Source organism: Amblyomma mixtum, chromosome 3 (genome assembly GCF_055824585.1).
Source record: "Amblyomma mixtum isolate Tamu chromosome 3, ASM5582458v1, whole genome shotgun sequence".
Lineage (NCBI taxonomy): Eukaryota > Metazoa > Arthropoda > Arachnida > Ixodida > Ixodidae > Amblyomma > Amblyomma mixtum.
In genome coordinates, this window is record NC_143014.1 from 258,971,534 (window position 1) to 258,988,134 (window position 16,601).

The window sequence follows — 16,601 nt, forward strand, 5'->3', positions numbered from 1 at the left end:
TAAACCCAAGAGAGACAGAGCAGCATGTAGAGCAGAGCCGACAGTTCGATACGAGCACCCCTCGGATAGCGAAATCTCCTCCGGCCGCAAGGTGATGGCGATGCATTTGAGCCATGGGCGGCGCATCCCGAACGCTCTGTCTCCGACAGTACGGCCAAGCTATCGGTGCTGTGGGAGCTTTGGATACGCGATGGTGTGATGCTGCCAGTGCTGCTAGGAGGTCCGGTCAGCCTTTGTTCCATTTTATTATCTTTGGACACAGCAGTCCCATCGGCATAACCGAAAAGAAGGCGCAATCTAAGCCAATAAGTGAGGATCCTAAACTATAGAAACGCAAGTGGCAAGTCGGTGCACCGAACGTGATTGCCTAGCTCAGTGTTGGACATTCGACTACTGGTCACCGGTAGTTCAGAATGTCCTTTTTTTTTTCATTATTGTTCTCAGTGCTCTTGCTGCAGTGTAGTGCAGTTACTCCTATGGTTTCAGTTATTGGTTGTACTACTGGCACCGTTCTGTTATACTGTCATTTTTTGTATTTTATGTCTAATTTCTTATTAGAAAGCAGGCGGTATTTTTATGTGCTATAACTTTTTATTACCAAACCGGTAAAAATTATTCTTAACTCACTTTAGGTGCTCTCTTCAAATTTTGAAGCATGGTTTTAAATAAAGCCTCAGTGCAGTATGTAATGGCATCGTGTGTTAGGAAAATAAATTTTTTTGGAAATGCCTACTGTCATTCAGCCTTTTTTTTACTGCCAGAAGTACTATTCGAACTATTCGCTTCGAAATTATTCGAAGAAAATTGCTATTCGTTTCGAATTTGCTTCGAATCAAAAAACCACTATTCGCACACCCCTAGTTAATTGTGGTTTAGCTTGCTATCTATCCAAGTATAATTTGTTGACAATTATTCAGATAATGTTGCTGTCTCTTGTGGTGTCTCCCAAGGAAATATTCTAGCTGTCCTGTTTTTTCTGATATGTAATGAGATTGTTAAAGGTGTCCTCATCCTGTTCAAATCGGGCTGTTTAGAAATGGCTCTGTTTTGTTTAATGTAATTACTTGTTGTGAATACCTGGTCTCACTTAAGTATACTCCAAAGAATATTCTCGATTGGGGTATTCAGTAGGACACGAGAGTCCCACTTGCTTCGAGTGCTGGCAAAAGGTAAACTACGTCCCTATGAGGCACACTTTTGTGTGCTGTATACTAGTACATACAATGGAACATCATTGAGCGTGTTTTTATGTTTTTTTGATAGGCCTCTTTTTAATTTCACTTTCACATTATTTGTTCTCAGTTTTCCATGCAGAGAATACAAATATGACCAGGACATGAAGTGCGGTGTACCTGACTGGGCTCTAAACCTCAAGCTTTGTCAGTTTGAAATGTTTGGAAACACCGCAATTCCCTTCTAAAAAACTAAAATACACATTTAGAATGCACCGAGTTCTATGCAGCAATAAAAAATAAGCACTACTAAGAGCACATCGTAACAACTGACGTGAGATACATTAAGTAGGACAACAAATACAGTGAAAGCTCGTTAATTCAAAACTCGATAATTCGAATTTTCGGATAATTCGAACTACACTACTTGGTCCGGCCAAGCTCCATAGAGATCTGTGTATAAAAAAGCCCGTTAACTCGAAAGCGAGTCTGTTCCGTTATGGATAATTCGAACTACGCGCCACCGCGTCTGGGCAGTTTGGCACACAGCATGTGGCCAAAAAAAAAAGCACCTACTCCGCATAGTTAGACGCTGTGTACGTCCTAAACGGGGACAGAAGATGGAACTAGATAAAACCTTGGAAGAGTGGGTAAAGCTTAAATGGCGCCATCACTGGCGCGGTGGCCGGCGCGGTGGCACCGGAGGGAAGGGGTTGGCGACCGCGCTGGCGGCTGCCTACCCTCTTTTTCCGCGCAACCTCGGGAACTCGCAACTAAATGCTCGTTAATTCGAGCCCTGTTAATTCGAAAATACGGATAAGCACTGTCAGCGCGGCCCCAGCCAACGCCCATGAAGGCTATGACTTGGGAGGGGCGCTACAAATTACGAGCGAAAAACTTTTTTCTTTGCGAGTGTCGTCCATGCTTCCACCCATCGGTCGGTCGCCAACGGAAGCACGCGCTGAGCCGCGAACAAGACGCCGGCACAAGCGCTGGCACTCTGCCAAGTTCGCTTCCCCCTTGCTGGAGCTAACGTCAAAAGTGATGTTATCGCTGCGCAGCATCTTGGCGCGCCGCCAAGAAATGCGTTGGGGGCCGTGACGGTGCTGAAAACGAGGCTTGCACAACTGAACAAGCGCTGGCACTCTGCCAAAGTTCGCTTCCCCCTTGCTGGAGCTAACTTCAAAAGTGATGTTATCGCTGCGCAGCATCTTGGCGTGCCGCCAAGAAATGCGTTGTGGGCCGTGACGGTGCCAAACGGAGGGAGCGTTAACGACTGACGCTTTTTTTTTTTTTTCAGATTCTTAGGCAAAAATCGGGGGTGCGTGGGTTCATTATGTGAGTGGGTTCGTTAGGCGAGTAAATACCCTACATACACCATAATGCAAATGGTTCTTGTCGGTTTTTTCGCCGCCATTCGATAATTCGAACATCGGATAATTCGAACGTTTTTCCTGGTCCCGTGAAGTTCGAATTAACGAGCTTTTACTGTATATATATCTTCTAAAAAGTGCTCTTAGTTAAAGGTTACAGTACTAAATGGAAATTTATGAAATAAAATACAACACTGATGACATGATGGTACAACAAATAACTCGGAACACATTGAGTAGAACAATACAACTGGGATGAAAAAAGGGATCATTTCTGTATGATCTGCGTGTTTTTCCAAATATGGCTTGATAGTTTGACGACGCTCAGTTTGGTGGAAACAAAAAAACTCAAGTTGAGCTTTTAGGCTCTTTTCATTTTTCAGAGCCCCATGATACTTCCTGAAGCAAAATGCAGCTGCACTGTAGTGTTCCTCACTTTGAGCCGATGATATATATTTAATGTAGTGTTTTTGTCAGTCGAACGTGTATTGTATTTGCCACGTTTGAAAACTAGTGAAGCATCCCTAGAAAGTATCTTTTGGAAAAAAGTCGTATTCGTACCACTGAGTACGTACTTATTCTCAGGCTTTGCTTGTACTTGCCCAGAGAAGTAAAGCTGCACTGCCGCTCGTTCTGAAGTGGATGAATGATTGCGATGCCAGCATTTTGTCTAGCCATCTCTGTGTAACTCTGTATCTTCGAGAAGTTTGCCATGACTCAGGGCCAGTTCACTCCCTTTCACATCATGTGCTAGGTACCACGAACCTCGGTTGATGCAAATTTAGGGATGATACAAATTCGGGAAGTTCCCCGACCTGAGTGCATTGTGAACAGTGTGATTAATTTCGGATGTTCCGAAGACTTCCTCACTCCATTACGGATATGTACGCGCAAGCTGCGAACAGTGGCGCACGGCCCACACATCACAGACTCCGCAATTCCTAGTTTGTGCGCACAAGCAGCAGTGAGCGGCGACATGTGGCTGTAAATAACTACTGCCAGCTGTAAACAAATCTGTGCGAGTACATTTCGCATGCTGCTTGATACTGATTTTTTTTTTTGAGATGATACACAACTTGGGATTATGCAAATTTGCTCACGACCCTGTGACATTCGTATCGAGATTCTACTGCACCAGGCGAAGTGAAATGCTGTTTTTGGTCTACCAGTGCTCAACTGGCTCATGGTGCTTTGAACACAATTCATAATACACAGTAGCTTTTAAGACTTGACTTAGGGTCTTTACACAGTGACCACGAAGGAAGGTGCTCAGTATCTGCTCTCAGCCGCTAGAAAGCCTTGTGTGGAAATAAATTGTGTCAGGCATCCGAAATGAACCCAGGATTCCTTGTTGCCTTTAAGCTCAATGTCAGATACCACATTTACCTGAATGTAGTGCTAAGAATGGTTGTAATATGAGGTCGGCTTTAAATGACACGAAACAGAAAAGGAACGTACACGAATGTTATACGAAGGACAAAACTGCAGTACAGTGAAAGCTCGTTAATTCGAACCTCGATAATTCGAATTTCGGATAATTCGAACTACACTGCTTGGTCCGGCGAAGCTCCATGGCTTGGTCCGGCAATGCATGGCTTCATGTTTTCCATTGTGTGGTACGACTGCAATAAGCATAATTTTCGTTTACTTGTTTTTGCAAGCAGAAATTCTTGTATTGATTTATATAAAATGTGTGTATTTGTTTCCCTTCTTATTATGACAGGAATGAGTCAAGACGTAAATTGAGACCTTGAAATAAAATGCTGACTAACACTGTGGAGCCGACCGAAATTGTATAGTTAATAATCAGCATTGAAAAATCTTTTCTCCATCCAACCCTGTCTTGCTCCCTATCGAAAAGCTGTCTACTGTTAATACTACAAGTCTGAATCAGTGTGGCCGTTTCCGTTCATCCTGCAGAAAGGGGCACCAGCAGCTGTACAGCTCGAGGACCAGCTCAAGGGTGCAGTTGTCCTTGGCCTGAGCTCTATGGAGAGCTTTGCAGTGAGTGCTGCCAATGTTTGGTGTACAAAAATCTTACAATTCCTGTGCATGGCTTGGCTCTGGTTGAAGTTGGAGGCATTTTCAAGTGCAGGCGTATGAAAAAAAAATGTCCAGCTTTATTCTTGTTTACTTGCCACATTTACCCAAACACCAACATCATGGCAAAAGTTGTAGTCTGTGTCCATTAAACAGCTGAATGTTGGATAGACAAATGGTCGGTAAAATTTACCTTACGTTCACGTGTGACTGCTGCACTTTTTTTCTGCAGTTATGACACACTGTGGCCATTACATGGGATCATCACGAGACTTGAGATTAGCGGTACTCCGATTATGCAGCCCATTTTTTTATGCTGTGACACAAATTAGCTGAGCTTCGGTAAATTCTTCTAATGCATACTGCAATGAAAGTATGAATGATAAGATGCACGCCAGACGACTGGCACGAATAAACTGTGTATATTAAAATGGGTTGCTAGGTCAGTTTACAGGCAAACGTCTCGTAATTATAAGTCAAGATCAGGATCCTCCAAAGGTCTGGCACTCAGCTGATATTAATGATGCCTGGCTCTATGCGTGCGACCCATGCCCGGCAGTATGAGGTGGTGCTCCCCTGGCTGTGTGTCCGTGCACTTTACTCTCAAAGGCTTTGCAAAAATCAGTTTTACGTTCATTTTAATGTCAAGTTAATGTGCGCTGCTAAACTGGTAACAAGGCTAGGCCTTTTATTGTAAACAATGATTACAGTGGAACCCTGACTATGCGTCCCCCGTTCACGGGAGGGCCTTCATGTGAAAGCATTTTTTTTTGTTCTCACTTCATTTTTATTTAAGTTGCCTTAGTCAGTTCTGTAAACCTAATCTTTTGGCTTATGCGATTCAATTCCTGTGAATTGCCTTTTTTTTTCCTATTTCTTTCCCAGTCGCAAAGCGTTTGCTTGGATTCAGAAGTTAACTCTGTTTCGAAACTATTTGAAGAGAATAACTATTTCTCTTTGTGTTCGCTTCCAACTGAGAACCGACTTATCACACTTGCCTACACCAGGCTGCTCTTGACTCAGCTGTGCTTCCCGCACTGCTGTCCGCCATGCGCTCACTCCCTCGCACTGAGGGGCATTGGCCGAGAACTGGAGCCAGAGGGCTGCGTGGAGGGAGAGCCATTCCTAAGCAGCCACGTGCACACAACCGCCAGCCTATATTCAGCTGAGGAATCTAGGCAGTGGCATGGCCACAATCACAGCACGAAGCGGATGTCTGAATAGGAGAAGTGACAAAGGCCCACTGATTCCTTGAGGGAGTGAACTGTATCCCTATGCTGCCTGATCCCACCTTCTGATATCGGCATGGCAGACTGTGAGCTAATGGGCTGAGCTTTGGGAATACGTACTAACTTGCTTGTGGATGTGCTGTGGAATGTGCCAGTGGGGGAATCTGAAAAGCATTTTTAATTGCATTGCAGTGAAGTTTGTTTTATCATCAGTGCTTTCCTTGCACCATCTCTTGTTTCCACCTCAATTTGTTGTAAAACATATGTGTTCATAAATTCATGCCTTGGCATAGAATGCAGCCTATGACAGCCACTATAAAAGCATACATTATAAGATTGCTGTTTGAGAAGCTTTGAGTCCACATACTTAGTCGTGTAAATACATCAGTTAACACCGCCCCCTCCCCCCCAAATAGCACGTCACGCGAGAAAAGAGAAGAACATGCCCGTGGGCACATTCCACTCTTCTGCTTCAGTCTTTAGAGCTCTTTGCTTCAACTGGCGTGCCAGTGTCAATGCATGGCATTGTGCTCTACAGTTTCAGGAATAGAAGGGCACCAACAGGGCATGTTTTCAGGGCTGGTTGGTTTTTATCGCTCATCCAGACTGATGGGTCTCTGCGAATTCGGTGAATAGAGCCAAAAAATATTACCTAATTATTCCTGAAGGCATTGCGAAACTGTAAATGCCTAGGGAATAAAAAAAAATAATCTAAGATTGCTCAAGCATTTTCTTATGTGGCTTTAGCTCCAGTGCTTCTTTGCTGAAATGCTTAGCCAGAAGTTCTGTGTGGCGATCCTCCGAAACGTTGGTACAGCTTCTACCTTTGTAGTATTCTGCGATGCCTGCGTGGTCGATTGGAATACGTCCCCACCGTAAAAGGAGCCATCTTAGCAACTTGCAGGGCAGAAGGAACGAGTGGGTCATAGTAAAGTTTGAGGCATGCAACGTGCACCGTTAAGTGGTTGTAGTGATGATGGTTCAAAGAAGACTCATTGGCCTCACCAATATAGTAGTTTACTGTGGTGGTTTGCTGAATATTTTATCTAAATATTTGAAGGCGCCATCAACCACGGGTCACAAAATTTCGTTGCCAAACGTAACATTATGAATGATTCACAGTATTTGATTTTGAAGAAAGGTCTACAGAAAAAGCACTGCTAACAGTTAAATAGAAAATTACAGTGGAACCTCGATTATACGTCCCCCGGTCATGCGACGACCCGCATTTTACGACGAATTTGTGCGGTCCCGGCAAAACCCCCATAGAGACAATGCATTAAAAACCTCGGTTATACGATGCAAATTTTAGAAGGACCCCGCTTCGTACGACGGCTGGCTCGTACCGTCCGTCAAAAAAGGCCGTCAGCAAACGCAGGCCGGGATGTACCGTATTTTCGCGATTCTAAGCACCCCCCCTATTTTCGGAAAAAAATTTCTGAAAAAAAAAAAAAACTGCATGCGAATCTAAGCACCCCCGTTTTTGCGGGGAAGAGAGCGTTGCCGAGGCCGCCAAGTGCACTTGCTCTCTTTTTCGTCGAGCCTGTGCAGTCGGAGTCCCAAGGAGGCGCGGCCTGCGTGTTGTCGTTGGGACTGAGAGAAGGATGAAAAGGAAAGCGCACGGGCCCGCCTACTGGCGTGAGCCAAGCCACCACCGCTGCCGAGGAGAGTTAAAAGATCAGAGGAAAGATAAAGAGAAAAGATAAGACGCGCGTCCCAGCAACAGATGCGTCTGCAGGAGCCGACGCTGATGAAAAAACAGATAAGCGGGCGAGGCCGCGCTCGCCCAAGCGAGTACAGAGAGCGAGTACAGAGGCGTCCACGAGTACAGAGGCGTCCACGGCGCTTTTTGTAATGGAAGTAATGGATGCTTGTGCCCCACGATAAAACTTCCGAAGTGGACAACGATGCAGAGGTTTGCGCTCCCATTCCTAGTTACGCGGACGTGTTGCAGAGCGTCGACAACATCCGGCGCTTTGCTTGCGCGCGCGACGATGTTGGCGACCTACTGCCAGACGTGGCAGCCCTTGAAAGAAAGTTGATGCGCCGAGGTTGGGCAAAGGTGCAAAAAAAAAATTACCGATTTTTTTAAACGGTAATAAAGATTTTTTTGCAAATCTGTTTCAAACAAATGCTGGGTTTTGTCTTTTTTAATCTGATTGGCGTACTTGCCGCGGGCTTGAAGCCGGTCAACAGTTTTCGGCGCAAGGCCGAGCGCCACTGGCCGCATTCTTTGATTTTCGATTATACGACACCCGGATTATACGACGGTTTCGCGCGGTCCCCTGAACGTCGTATAATCGAGGTTCCACTGTATTGATAACATCGGAGCGAGAAAATGCAGGCTTGCTTGTTTTTAGACTTTGTAAATGCTTTTCACTGCGTTTATCGTATTATTCTCCTCCACTATCAACTGTTATGGTGTGCATGGAATTTCCGCAGCCCTTGTTCGATAGTTATTTCGCAAACAGTTTTCAGTATGTCCACATATACTCCAACGATTCGTAGAAGCTCCACATCACAAAAGGTGTGTGCCACAGGACTCGGATCTTAGGGCCGCTTCTGTTGATAACTTGTGTTAACGATATATTAATATGACAGATTCATCAGACGTGGTAATGTATACTGGGGACACAAACAATTTTTTCAGTGATCCAGCTTTGGGCCCGCTTGAAGACAAGGCAAATGCGTTAACCTTCTAACTCACCTTCCCTCCTGGTTGCATACAAACAGACTGTCTTAGATCTTTCGAAGACGCTCTACCTAATTTTCAGGCCTATTAACACTATAGAAGGGTATCTGCTTAATGTTTATTCTGGTTACACTGCGATTTAGAAGACTTTCCAGTCACAAATTTTTTGGTGTTTGGTGCAGCGAGACGCTATGTTGGAATACACATAATTTGAAACTTGCTGCCAGTCTGAGCAGAGCGGTTGGCTCCCTTTACTGATTGGCTGGCGTAATACCTACGTTGCCAAAGATATCAATGAACTAGGCACATTTACTCCAAAATCTTTTACTGCATTCTCGTCTGGGAACTGCAACTTCTGGTAATTACAAAAAAATTAATAACGATGCAAAAGAAAGCATTGAGAGCAGTTGGGGAAATCACAGCCGACCACAGAACCTCTGGACAATGCCATTGTTCATCAAACGCAGTATTCTGAAGGTAGATGAGATATATTTGTTCAGACTATTTGAACATATTCACAAAAACTGATCATACGCTTTTATTTTTGATAATTCTTCCTTAACAGAGCACTTCAGAATGCAGCAAAAATTGGTTCTTAAAATCTGGTCTTATTATAGTAAATGGACACTATGTTAACAAGCTCCTGCAGCCATTAATAAATTACCGCCACTTCATTTCAATTCTTCCACATCAAGGTCCAAAGAGAACCTTAAACAATACTTAATAAGTAGTATCATTCAGTTTCCGTAATATTTCGCTCGAGATTTCCTTGCAGTTACTGGGTGCTTTCCATGATTCATGCTACTTTGTTAGGTTGTTCTGTCTACTTTATATAGAAAATTGAGTGTTGCAAATTGTTCTGGGGCATCATTGTGTTACAACCTGCATATACAATCTCTTTTTTTTCCCCTAACTTTTATTATAAATAAGGTAGCATGTACAAATAAGATTTTTTCCTTTCTTTTTTTGCCACTGTCTCGCAAACTGTATACGGGTGCAGAGGCCTTCGTCAGGCAAGTCAGCCTTTTCTCTCAGCTTCCCCTTTTCCATGGAAAGAGAATAAAGAATTGGATCAAAGTGAACGTGGTGAACCCGTGCTAGCGGTGATAAACCAGGATTGGTGTAAGGAAACCAAAGCCAAGCGAGCGTCGGATATGATGGGCTTGGGTTGGTGCTTTCCTGGCTGAGTTTTTGGTGCTGAGTGGTGAACGAATGCTGAAGCTGGCGGCATTCTTCAGTGTGCGGATGGGCTGCGGAAAGGAGACTAGTTGCAGAGGCATCTGCTATACTGGAGGATGGTGTCCATGGTAGACGTGGGCTCGCGACCTCAAAGGAAGAGAAAAGACAGAGAGGAGCCTGTCGTAGTATCCATAGCCTTATTGCAGTTCTACGTGACAAAAGGAAGGGCCTATTCCCACTTTTGATTAAGCAGAGCCAGTGTACATGGCGAGCATGTTGCATAGGGTGCGGTTGAAGAGCTCGGTCATGCCATTAGTTTGAGGGTGGCACGCTGTAGTGGAGCGATGAATGATTTTAAGCGCTGCTTCAGCGGCATTCGAAAGAAAAACGCATCCATAGTCACTCTGCAGTTCATGAGGTGTGCCGTGGCACAGAACAAGACGAGGAAGATTGAAGGAGTCAAAATCGTTGGCTGGGGCAGAGGGCAGAGCCCGCAACTCAATTCCGTGAGTGTCTGGGTGGAGCGAAGTGGTAGCCAGCGTGTATTGGAAAGGCTACATAGATTGAAAATACAGTGTCTGCACCTCTGCACCATGATGCAAGAGCTTTCAATGCCAACTAAAAGAAAAATTTCATGAGTGCTTTCAAAAGCAGATCCACCTCCTCAAAGAATAGTCTGACATGGATGAAGGTTGTGTAGAGAAGAGAATTAGTGCTTTTACAGAATAGAAACACCAGTTTTTCCAGTCAGCGTGCGCTGTCCTTTGGAACTCCTCTTATTATTAAACCAAGTGTTCTGGCTGTAGCCAGCTCAGCTGATAGTGCTTACCTCTGCATTTCCTTTCATTAATAATTTTATCGTTTTCTAAGTCTGCCGTATCTACCTTATATAGCTGAGAAAGATTTTCACACAATCCTCTGCCTTGGGACTGGAAATACGGTCAGTGATTGGAGGTAGCAAGCGACATTAGGTGCCTAGTGGAGGCTCTGTGCTCTCTTCTGTAACATGTTTATCAAATAATACAGTTAGGGTCAGCTAGCACGTGGGAATGCAGTTGTTAAAATTTCTCCTAGGAAAGATCAGTATGCGCCGCATTCATACGAAGCTCGGAGATTAGATGTGTCATGTATTCGATATTACGTTTAAAAATTCATAGCATGTGGTATGGGAGTGGTTAGACTCGGCGTAACTGCAGGTAAGCTTTCCTGCCATGACGTAAAACCAACCATATGATTGTAACAAATGTGTGATGCACTATGTGAAGGTGTCAACTTGAGGGCACCATGCTTGTTAGAGGAATATGATAGTACTATATGCAATGAAACGCAAGAAAGGGATTTTGATTTAGGGAAATTTTGCTGAGCAAGTACGGCGGGTGGACTGTGCCGAGTGAACAGTGCTGCGCACTTTTGTGCGATGTCAGTGCACGTTAAAGAATGCCAGGTAGTCAAAATTTCTGGAGCCCTCCACTACGGCGTCTCTCATAGCCTGAGTCGCTTTGGGACGTTAAACCCCATAAACCAAAACCAACTAATCCACTTTTGTATTTGGATAGGACATGGTTTCCTGTGTGCGCCTTTGCGTACGCAACGGGAGAGCACAGTTGGCACATTGGATATTCATTAGCAGAAGAGTGACAAAAGTGGGGTGTACTAGACTGGTAGGCCTGTCTCTTGGTGATGGAATTTTGTCTTATACTTGTTGCACCTTCTCTGCAAGTGCCGGTTCTCCCTGTTGACTTTGTTGATGTATTTTCTGTGCAGGCTCTCGGTGCTTTCGATGTGGTGCTGGGACCAGGTATGTGCTTTGAATGTGTGCATTTCTTTTTTTTTTTTGTGCTAAGCACTTCTAGCTGCAATTGCAGATCTTGTCGATGTCTGTGCAACTAACATTGAATTTTAGTATCACATTCGTCCCTGAGAAGTCCTCCCAGATTGATATCATTCTTATAGATTTCAGTAAAGAATGGTACCTCGTCCCCCATCCTAAGTCAATTCCGAAGCTTCAACAAGGCTGTCTTCCTGACGTCGTAGTTAATTGTGGTTTAGCTTACTATCTAACCTAATGCAATTTGTTAGGATTGACCTTCATTAATATAATGTTCCTGTCTATTCTGGTGTCCCCAAGGATATATTCTAGCTTTCCTGTTATTTTTGAGATGTATAAACATTGTTAGTTTTCTTCATCCAGTTGAAATCAGGCTTTTTGCAAATTGCTCTGTTTTGTTTAATATAATTACTTGTTGTGATTACCTTGCAAATTGCTCTGATTTGTTTAATATAATTACTTGTGAATACCTGGTCTTATTTAATTATATTCTAAAGAATAATCTCAATTGGTGTAATCAGTAGGGCACGTTAGTCCCACTTGCTTCTAGTGCTGGCAAAATGCAAACTTTGTCCCCATGTAGCACATATTTGTGTGCTGAATACTAGTGCATACAATGAAACACCATTAGGCGTGTTTTTAGCTTTCTCTTATAGGCCTCTTTTTAATTTCACTTTCACATTATTTGTTCTCAGTTTTCCATGTAGAGAAAACTAGAATGTCGGGGACAAAAAGTACAGTGTACCTGACTGGGTCATAAACCTCAAACTTAGTTAGTTTGGAAAGTTTTGAAGCAGTGCAATTTCCCTCTAAAAAAAAATACACGTATAGAATACACAACACTCTAATGCAGCAATAATAAAAAAAGCGGTACTAAGAGCACTTCACAGGAACTGACATGAGATATATTAAGTAGGACAAATAGTATATATATCTGCTGAAAAGTGCTGTGAAAGTTTACAGTACTGGCTGGCTGCCCACTTTCCAGACCAGGACTATGCTTCGCCTGCAGTGCAAGGCATTGGCCGTGGCCTGGTGCCAGGGGGACTGCAGATTCCTAGGCAGCCACGCGTCCGGCCACCTGCCTACATTAAACTCAGGAAGCCAGGCGATGACATGTATGGCAAGGGTGAGTCTTTCCTTGGTGGGCGCACCTGTCATGGAACATGAAAGCACCAGAGGGGGGTGCAAGTGCAGTGTGTTGCGTAAAAGGCAAGCGGCGACGGTAGGTGATGTGATATGGTGAACTACTACTGCTTGAGTGAATTCAACATAAAAAAGCCCACTCAACTCCTCTGGTGATGCAGCGATGGCGTAGAGGTAGAGCATCCGCCTCACGTGCAAGAGGACTGGGATTCGAATCCCGGTGCCACGCAATTCTCCACCGGATAAAAAAAAAAAACTCCACGTGTCGATGGAATTGCATAACCAGGCTTGGAGTGCGGCCTGATTTCGGTGACCAGAACCGACAACGCACTTCCTCACCAGAACAGGATTTGGCCACCCTGGTGTAGTACTTGGCCACAACCTTCTATGATCAAACCAATTAACCCTCGGCCCTCAGTCCCCAGTGGGTGCGGAGCAACTGACCAAGGCGCCGGTCAGATCTGTGACGCAGCGGAGGGTGCTAAGAATCTCTGGCTCCGGACAGGCCGCCATTGGAAACTGAACCTGGCAATGTTTAACGCAAGAACCTTATCAAGTGAGGCTAGCTTAGCAGTGCTATTGGAGGAATTAGCCGGTATTAAATGGGATGTCATAGGGCTTAGTGAGGTTAGGAGGACAGATGAGGCGTATACAGTACTAAAGGGCGAGGATGTACTGTGCTATCGTGGATTAGCAGATAGGCGAGAACTAGGTGTGGGATTCCTCATTAATCGGGATATAGCTGGCAACATCGAGGAGTTTTACAGTATTAACGAAAGAGTGGCAGCTAGCGTAATTAGCCTTAATAAGAGGTACAAGCTGAAGGTGGTGCAGGCCTACGCGCCTGCATCAAGCCATTATGACCAGATAGTTGAAAGCTTCTATGAGGATGTGGAATCGGCAATGACCAAAGGCGACTTTAATGCAAAGGTAGGTAAAAAGCAGGCTGGAGACAAGGCGGTAGGTGACTATGGCATAGGTTCTAGGAACAGTAGGGGAGAGTTATTACTAGAGTTCGCAGATAGAAATAATTTACAGATTATGAATACCTTCTTCCGCAAACGAGCAAACAGGAAGTGGACGTGGAAGAGCCCCAATGGTGAGACTAAAAATGAAATAGACTTCATACTGTGTGCACACCCTGGCATCGTAGAGGATGTGGAGGTCCTCGGTAAGGTCCGTTGTAGCGACCACAGAATGGTAAGGTCTCGTGTTAGCTTAGATTTGAAGAGGGAACGGAGGAAACTGGTGAAGCGATAGGCTATTAACGAGTTAGCATTAAGAGGGAAGGTAGAGGAATTCAGAATGTCGCTGCAAAACAGATTTTCCGCTTTAACTGAAGAAGACGATCGTAGTGTTGAAACAATGAATGATAATCTTACAGCTATCGTTACAGAGCGCGCCGCAGAAGTAGGTGGTAGGATGGTTCGACAGGATACCAGCAAGCTATCTCAGGAGACTAAAGATCTGATTAAGAAATGCCAAACTATGAGGACATCTAACTCCACAGACAGGATAGAACTAGCAGAGCTATCGAAGTTAATAAGTGAGTGCAAGGTAGCCGACATAAGAAAGTTTAACATGGAGAAAATCGAGCATGCTCTAAGGAACGGAGGTAGCCTAAAATCAGTGAGGAGAAAACTGGGCATAGGTAAAAACCAGATGTATGCGCTAAAAAACAAACAGTGCAATGTCATCAGCAATATGGATAAGATAGTTGAATTAGCCAAAGAGTTCTACACAAATCTATACAGTAGCGAATGTAATCATCAAGTTACTGAGGGAGGCAGTCGAGCACAGCAATGGGACATCCTGCCAGTAATGAAGGAGGAAGTAAAGAAAGCCTTAGGAGGAATGCAAAGAGGGAAAGCAGCTGGTGAGGATCAGGTAAAAGCAGATTTGTTGAAGGACGGCGGAGAGATTGTGCTACAAAAACTAGCCACCCTGTATACGCAATGCCTTGTGACCTCGAAAGTACCAGAAGCTTGGAAGAACGCTAACTTTATCTTAATTCATAAGAAAGGAGACGTAAAGGAGTTGATTACAGACCAATCAGCTTGTTGTCCGTTGCCTACAAGGTATTTACTAAGGTAATCACTAGTAGAGTCAGGACAACCTTTGACTTTAGTCAACCAAATGATCAGGCAGGCTTTCGTAAAGGATACTTGACAATAGACCACATTCACACTATCAATCAGGTGATGGAGAAATGCGAAGAATATAACCAGCCCCTATATATAGCCTTCATTGATTACGAGAAAGCATTTGACTCAGTGGAAACCTCAGATGTCATGCAGGCATTCCGGAATCAGGGTGTAGAAGAGTGTTATGTGAAAATATTGGAAGATATTTATAATGATTGCACAGCTACTATAGTTCTCCATAAAGTCAGCAATAAAATTCCAATACGGAAAGGTGTCAGGCAGGGAGACACGATCTCGCCAATGCTCTTCACTGCCTGCTTGCAGGAGGTATTCCGGTGACTGGAATGGGAACAGTTGGGATAAGAGTTAATGGAGAATACCTGAGTAATTTGCGATTCGCTGATGACATTGCCTTGCTAAGCCACTCGGGACAACAACTGCAAAGCATGATCAGTCAGACAGGCAGAGCAAAACGGTGGGGCTAAGAATTAACATGCAGAAAACCAAAGTAATGTTCAACAGCCTAGCAAGGGAACAGCAGTTCGCAATTGGTAGCGAGGTGCTGGAAGCAGTAAGAGAATATGTCTACTTAGGGCAGGTAGTGACCGCAGATCCGGATCATGAGAGGGAAATAACTAGAAGAATAAGAATGGGGTGGAGCGCATATGGCAGGTTCTCTCAGATCATGATTGGAAGCTTACCAATACCCCTGAAGAGAAAAGTATACAACAGCTGTATCCTACCGGTACTCACCTATGGGGCAGAAACGTGGAGGCTAACAAAGAGGGTTCAGCTTAAGTTAAGAACAACGCAGCGAGCTATGGAAAGGAAAATGATAGGTGTAATGTTAAGAGATCGGAAGAGGGCGGAGTGGGTGAGGGAACAAACGCGGGTTAATGACATCTTAGTTGAAATCAAGAGGAAGAAATGGGCTTGGTCAGGGCATGTAATGCGAAGGCAAGATAACCACTGGTCCTTAAGGGTAACGGAGGGGATTCCAAGAGAAAGCAAACGTAGCAGGGGACGGCAGAAAGTTAGGTGGGCGGATGAGATTAAGAAGTTTGTGGGAATACAGTGGCGGCAACTGACAAAAGACAGGGGAGAGGCCTCTGCCCTGCAGTGGATGTAATCAGGCTGATTATGATGATGATGACTACACAGAAATTCATCAAATAAAATACAGGACTGATGACGGGATGGTGCAACTCAGAACACATCATGTAGAAGAATACAACTTGGAGGAAAAAAAGGGATCATTTTTGTGTGTTCTGTGTGTTTTTGCAAACGTGGGTGGACAGTTTGACGAGGCCAGGTTTGGTAATAAAAAAAATGTTCAGTTTGAGCTTTTAGGCCCTTTTCATCTTTCAGCTGCCTCATAATACTTCCTGAAGCGATTTTAGTTCTAAAGCAAGTTGCCTTTTCAGATTTGACTTGTGCAGTTGTTGACTGAAAAATGGATTTGGCTTCTAAAATGCAGCTGCACTGTGGTGTTCCTCGCTTTGAGCTGATGATATATCTTTAATGTAGTGCTTGTGTCAGTCGAACGTGTACTGTATTTACCACATTTGAAAACTGGGAAATCATTCCTGGAAAGGATCTTTTGGTAAAAATTTGTATTCGTACGAGTGAGTATGTACTTACTCTCGGGCTCGGCTTGTGCTTGCACAGAAAAATAAAGCTGCACGGCTGCCGTTTCCCAAGCAAATGAACGATTGCGACACGAGCGTTTTCTCTAGCCTTCTCGTTGTAACTATGTACCTTCAAGGAGTTTGCTGTGACTCGGGGCCAGAACTCTCCC

General features: G+C 44.3%; 1 protein-coding gene across 10 annotated transcripts in view; it reads left to right on the forward strand.

Annotated features, from left to right (window-relative positions):
- Window positions 1-16,601, forward strand: part of LOC149354537 (uncharacterized) — a 45,752-nt gene that overhangs the window by 20,134 nt on the left and 9,017 nt on the right. For 5 of the 10 annotated variants that reach the window (XR_016291339.1, XR_016291340.1, XR_016291341.1 and 2 more), the window contains exon 7: window positions 4,466-4,549. Coding sequence is in view for 1 of the 10 variants with exons in the window: in XM_089583389.1 (XP_089439515.1) it covers window positions 4,466-4,549; window positions 11,450-11,483; window positions 12,502-12,642 (259 nt within the window). In the remaining 9 variants the exon portion in view is untranslated. Of the gene's footprint in view, window positions 1-4,465; window positions 4,550-11,449; window positions 11,484-12,501; window positions 12,643-16,601 lie in introns of those variants that run through there. The other 5 variants (XR_016291336.1, XR_016291338.1, XM_089583389.1 and 2 more) reach the window with 3 other exon arrangements.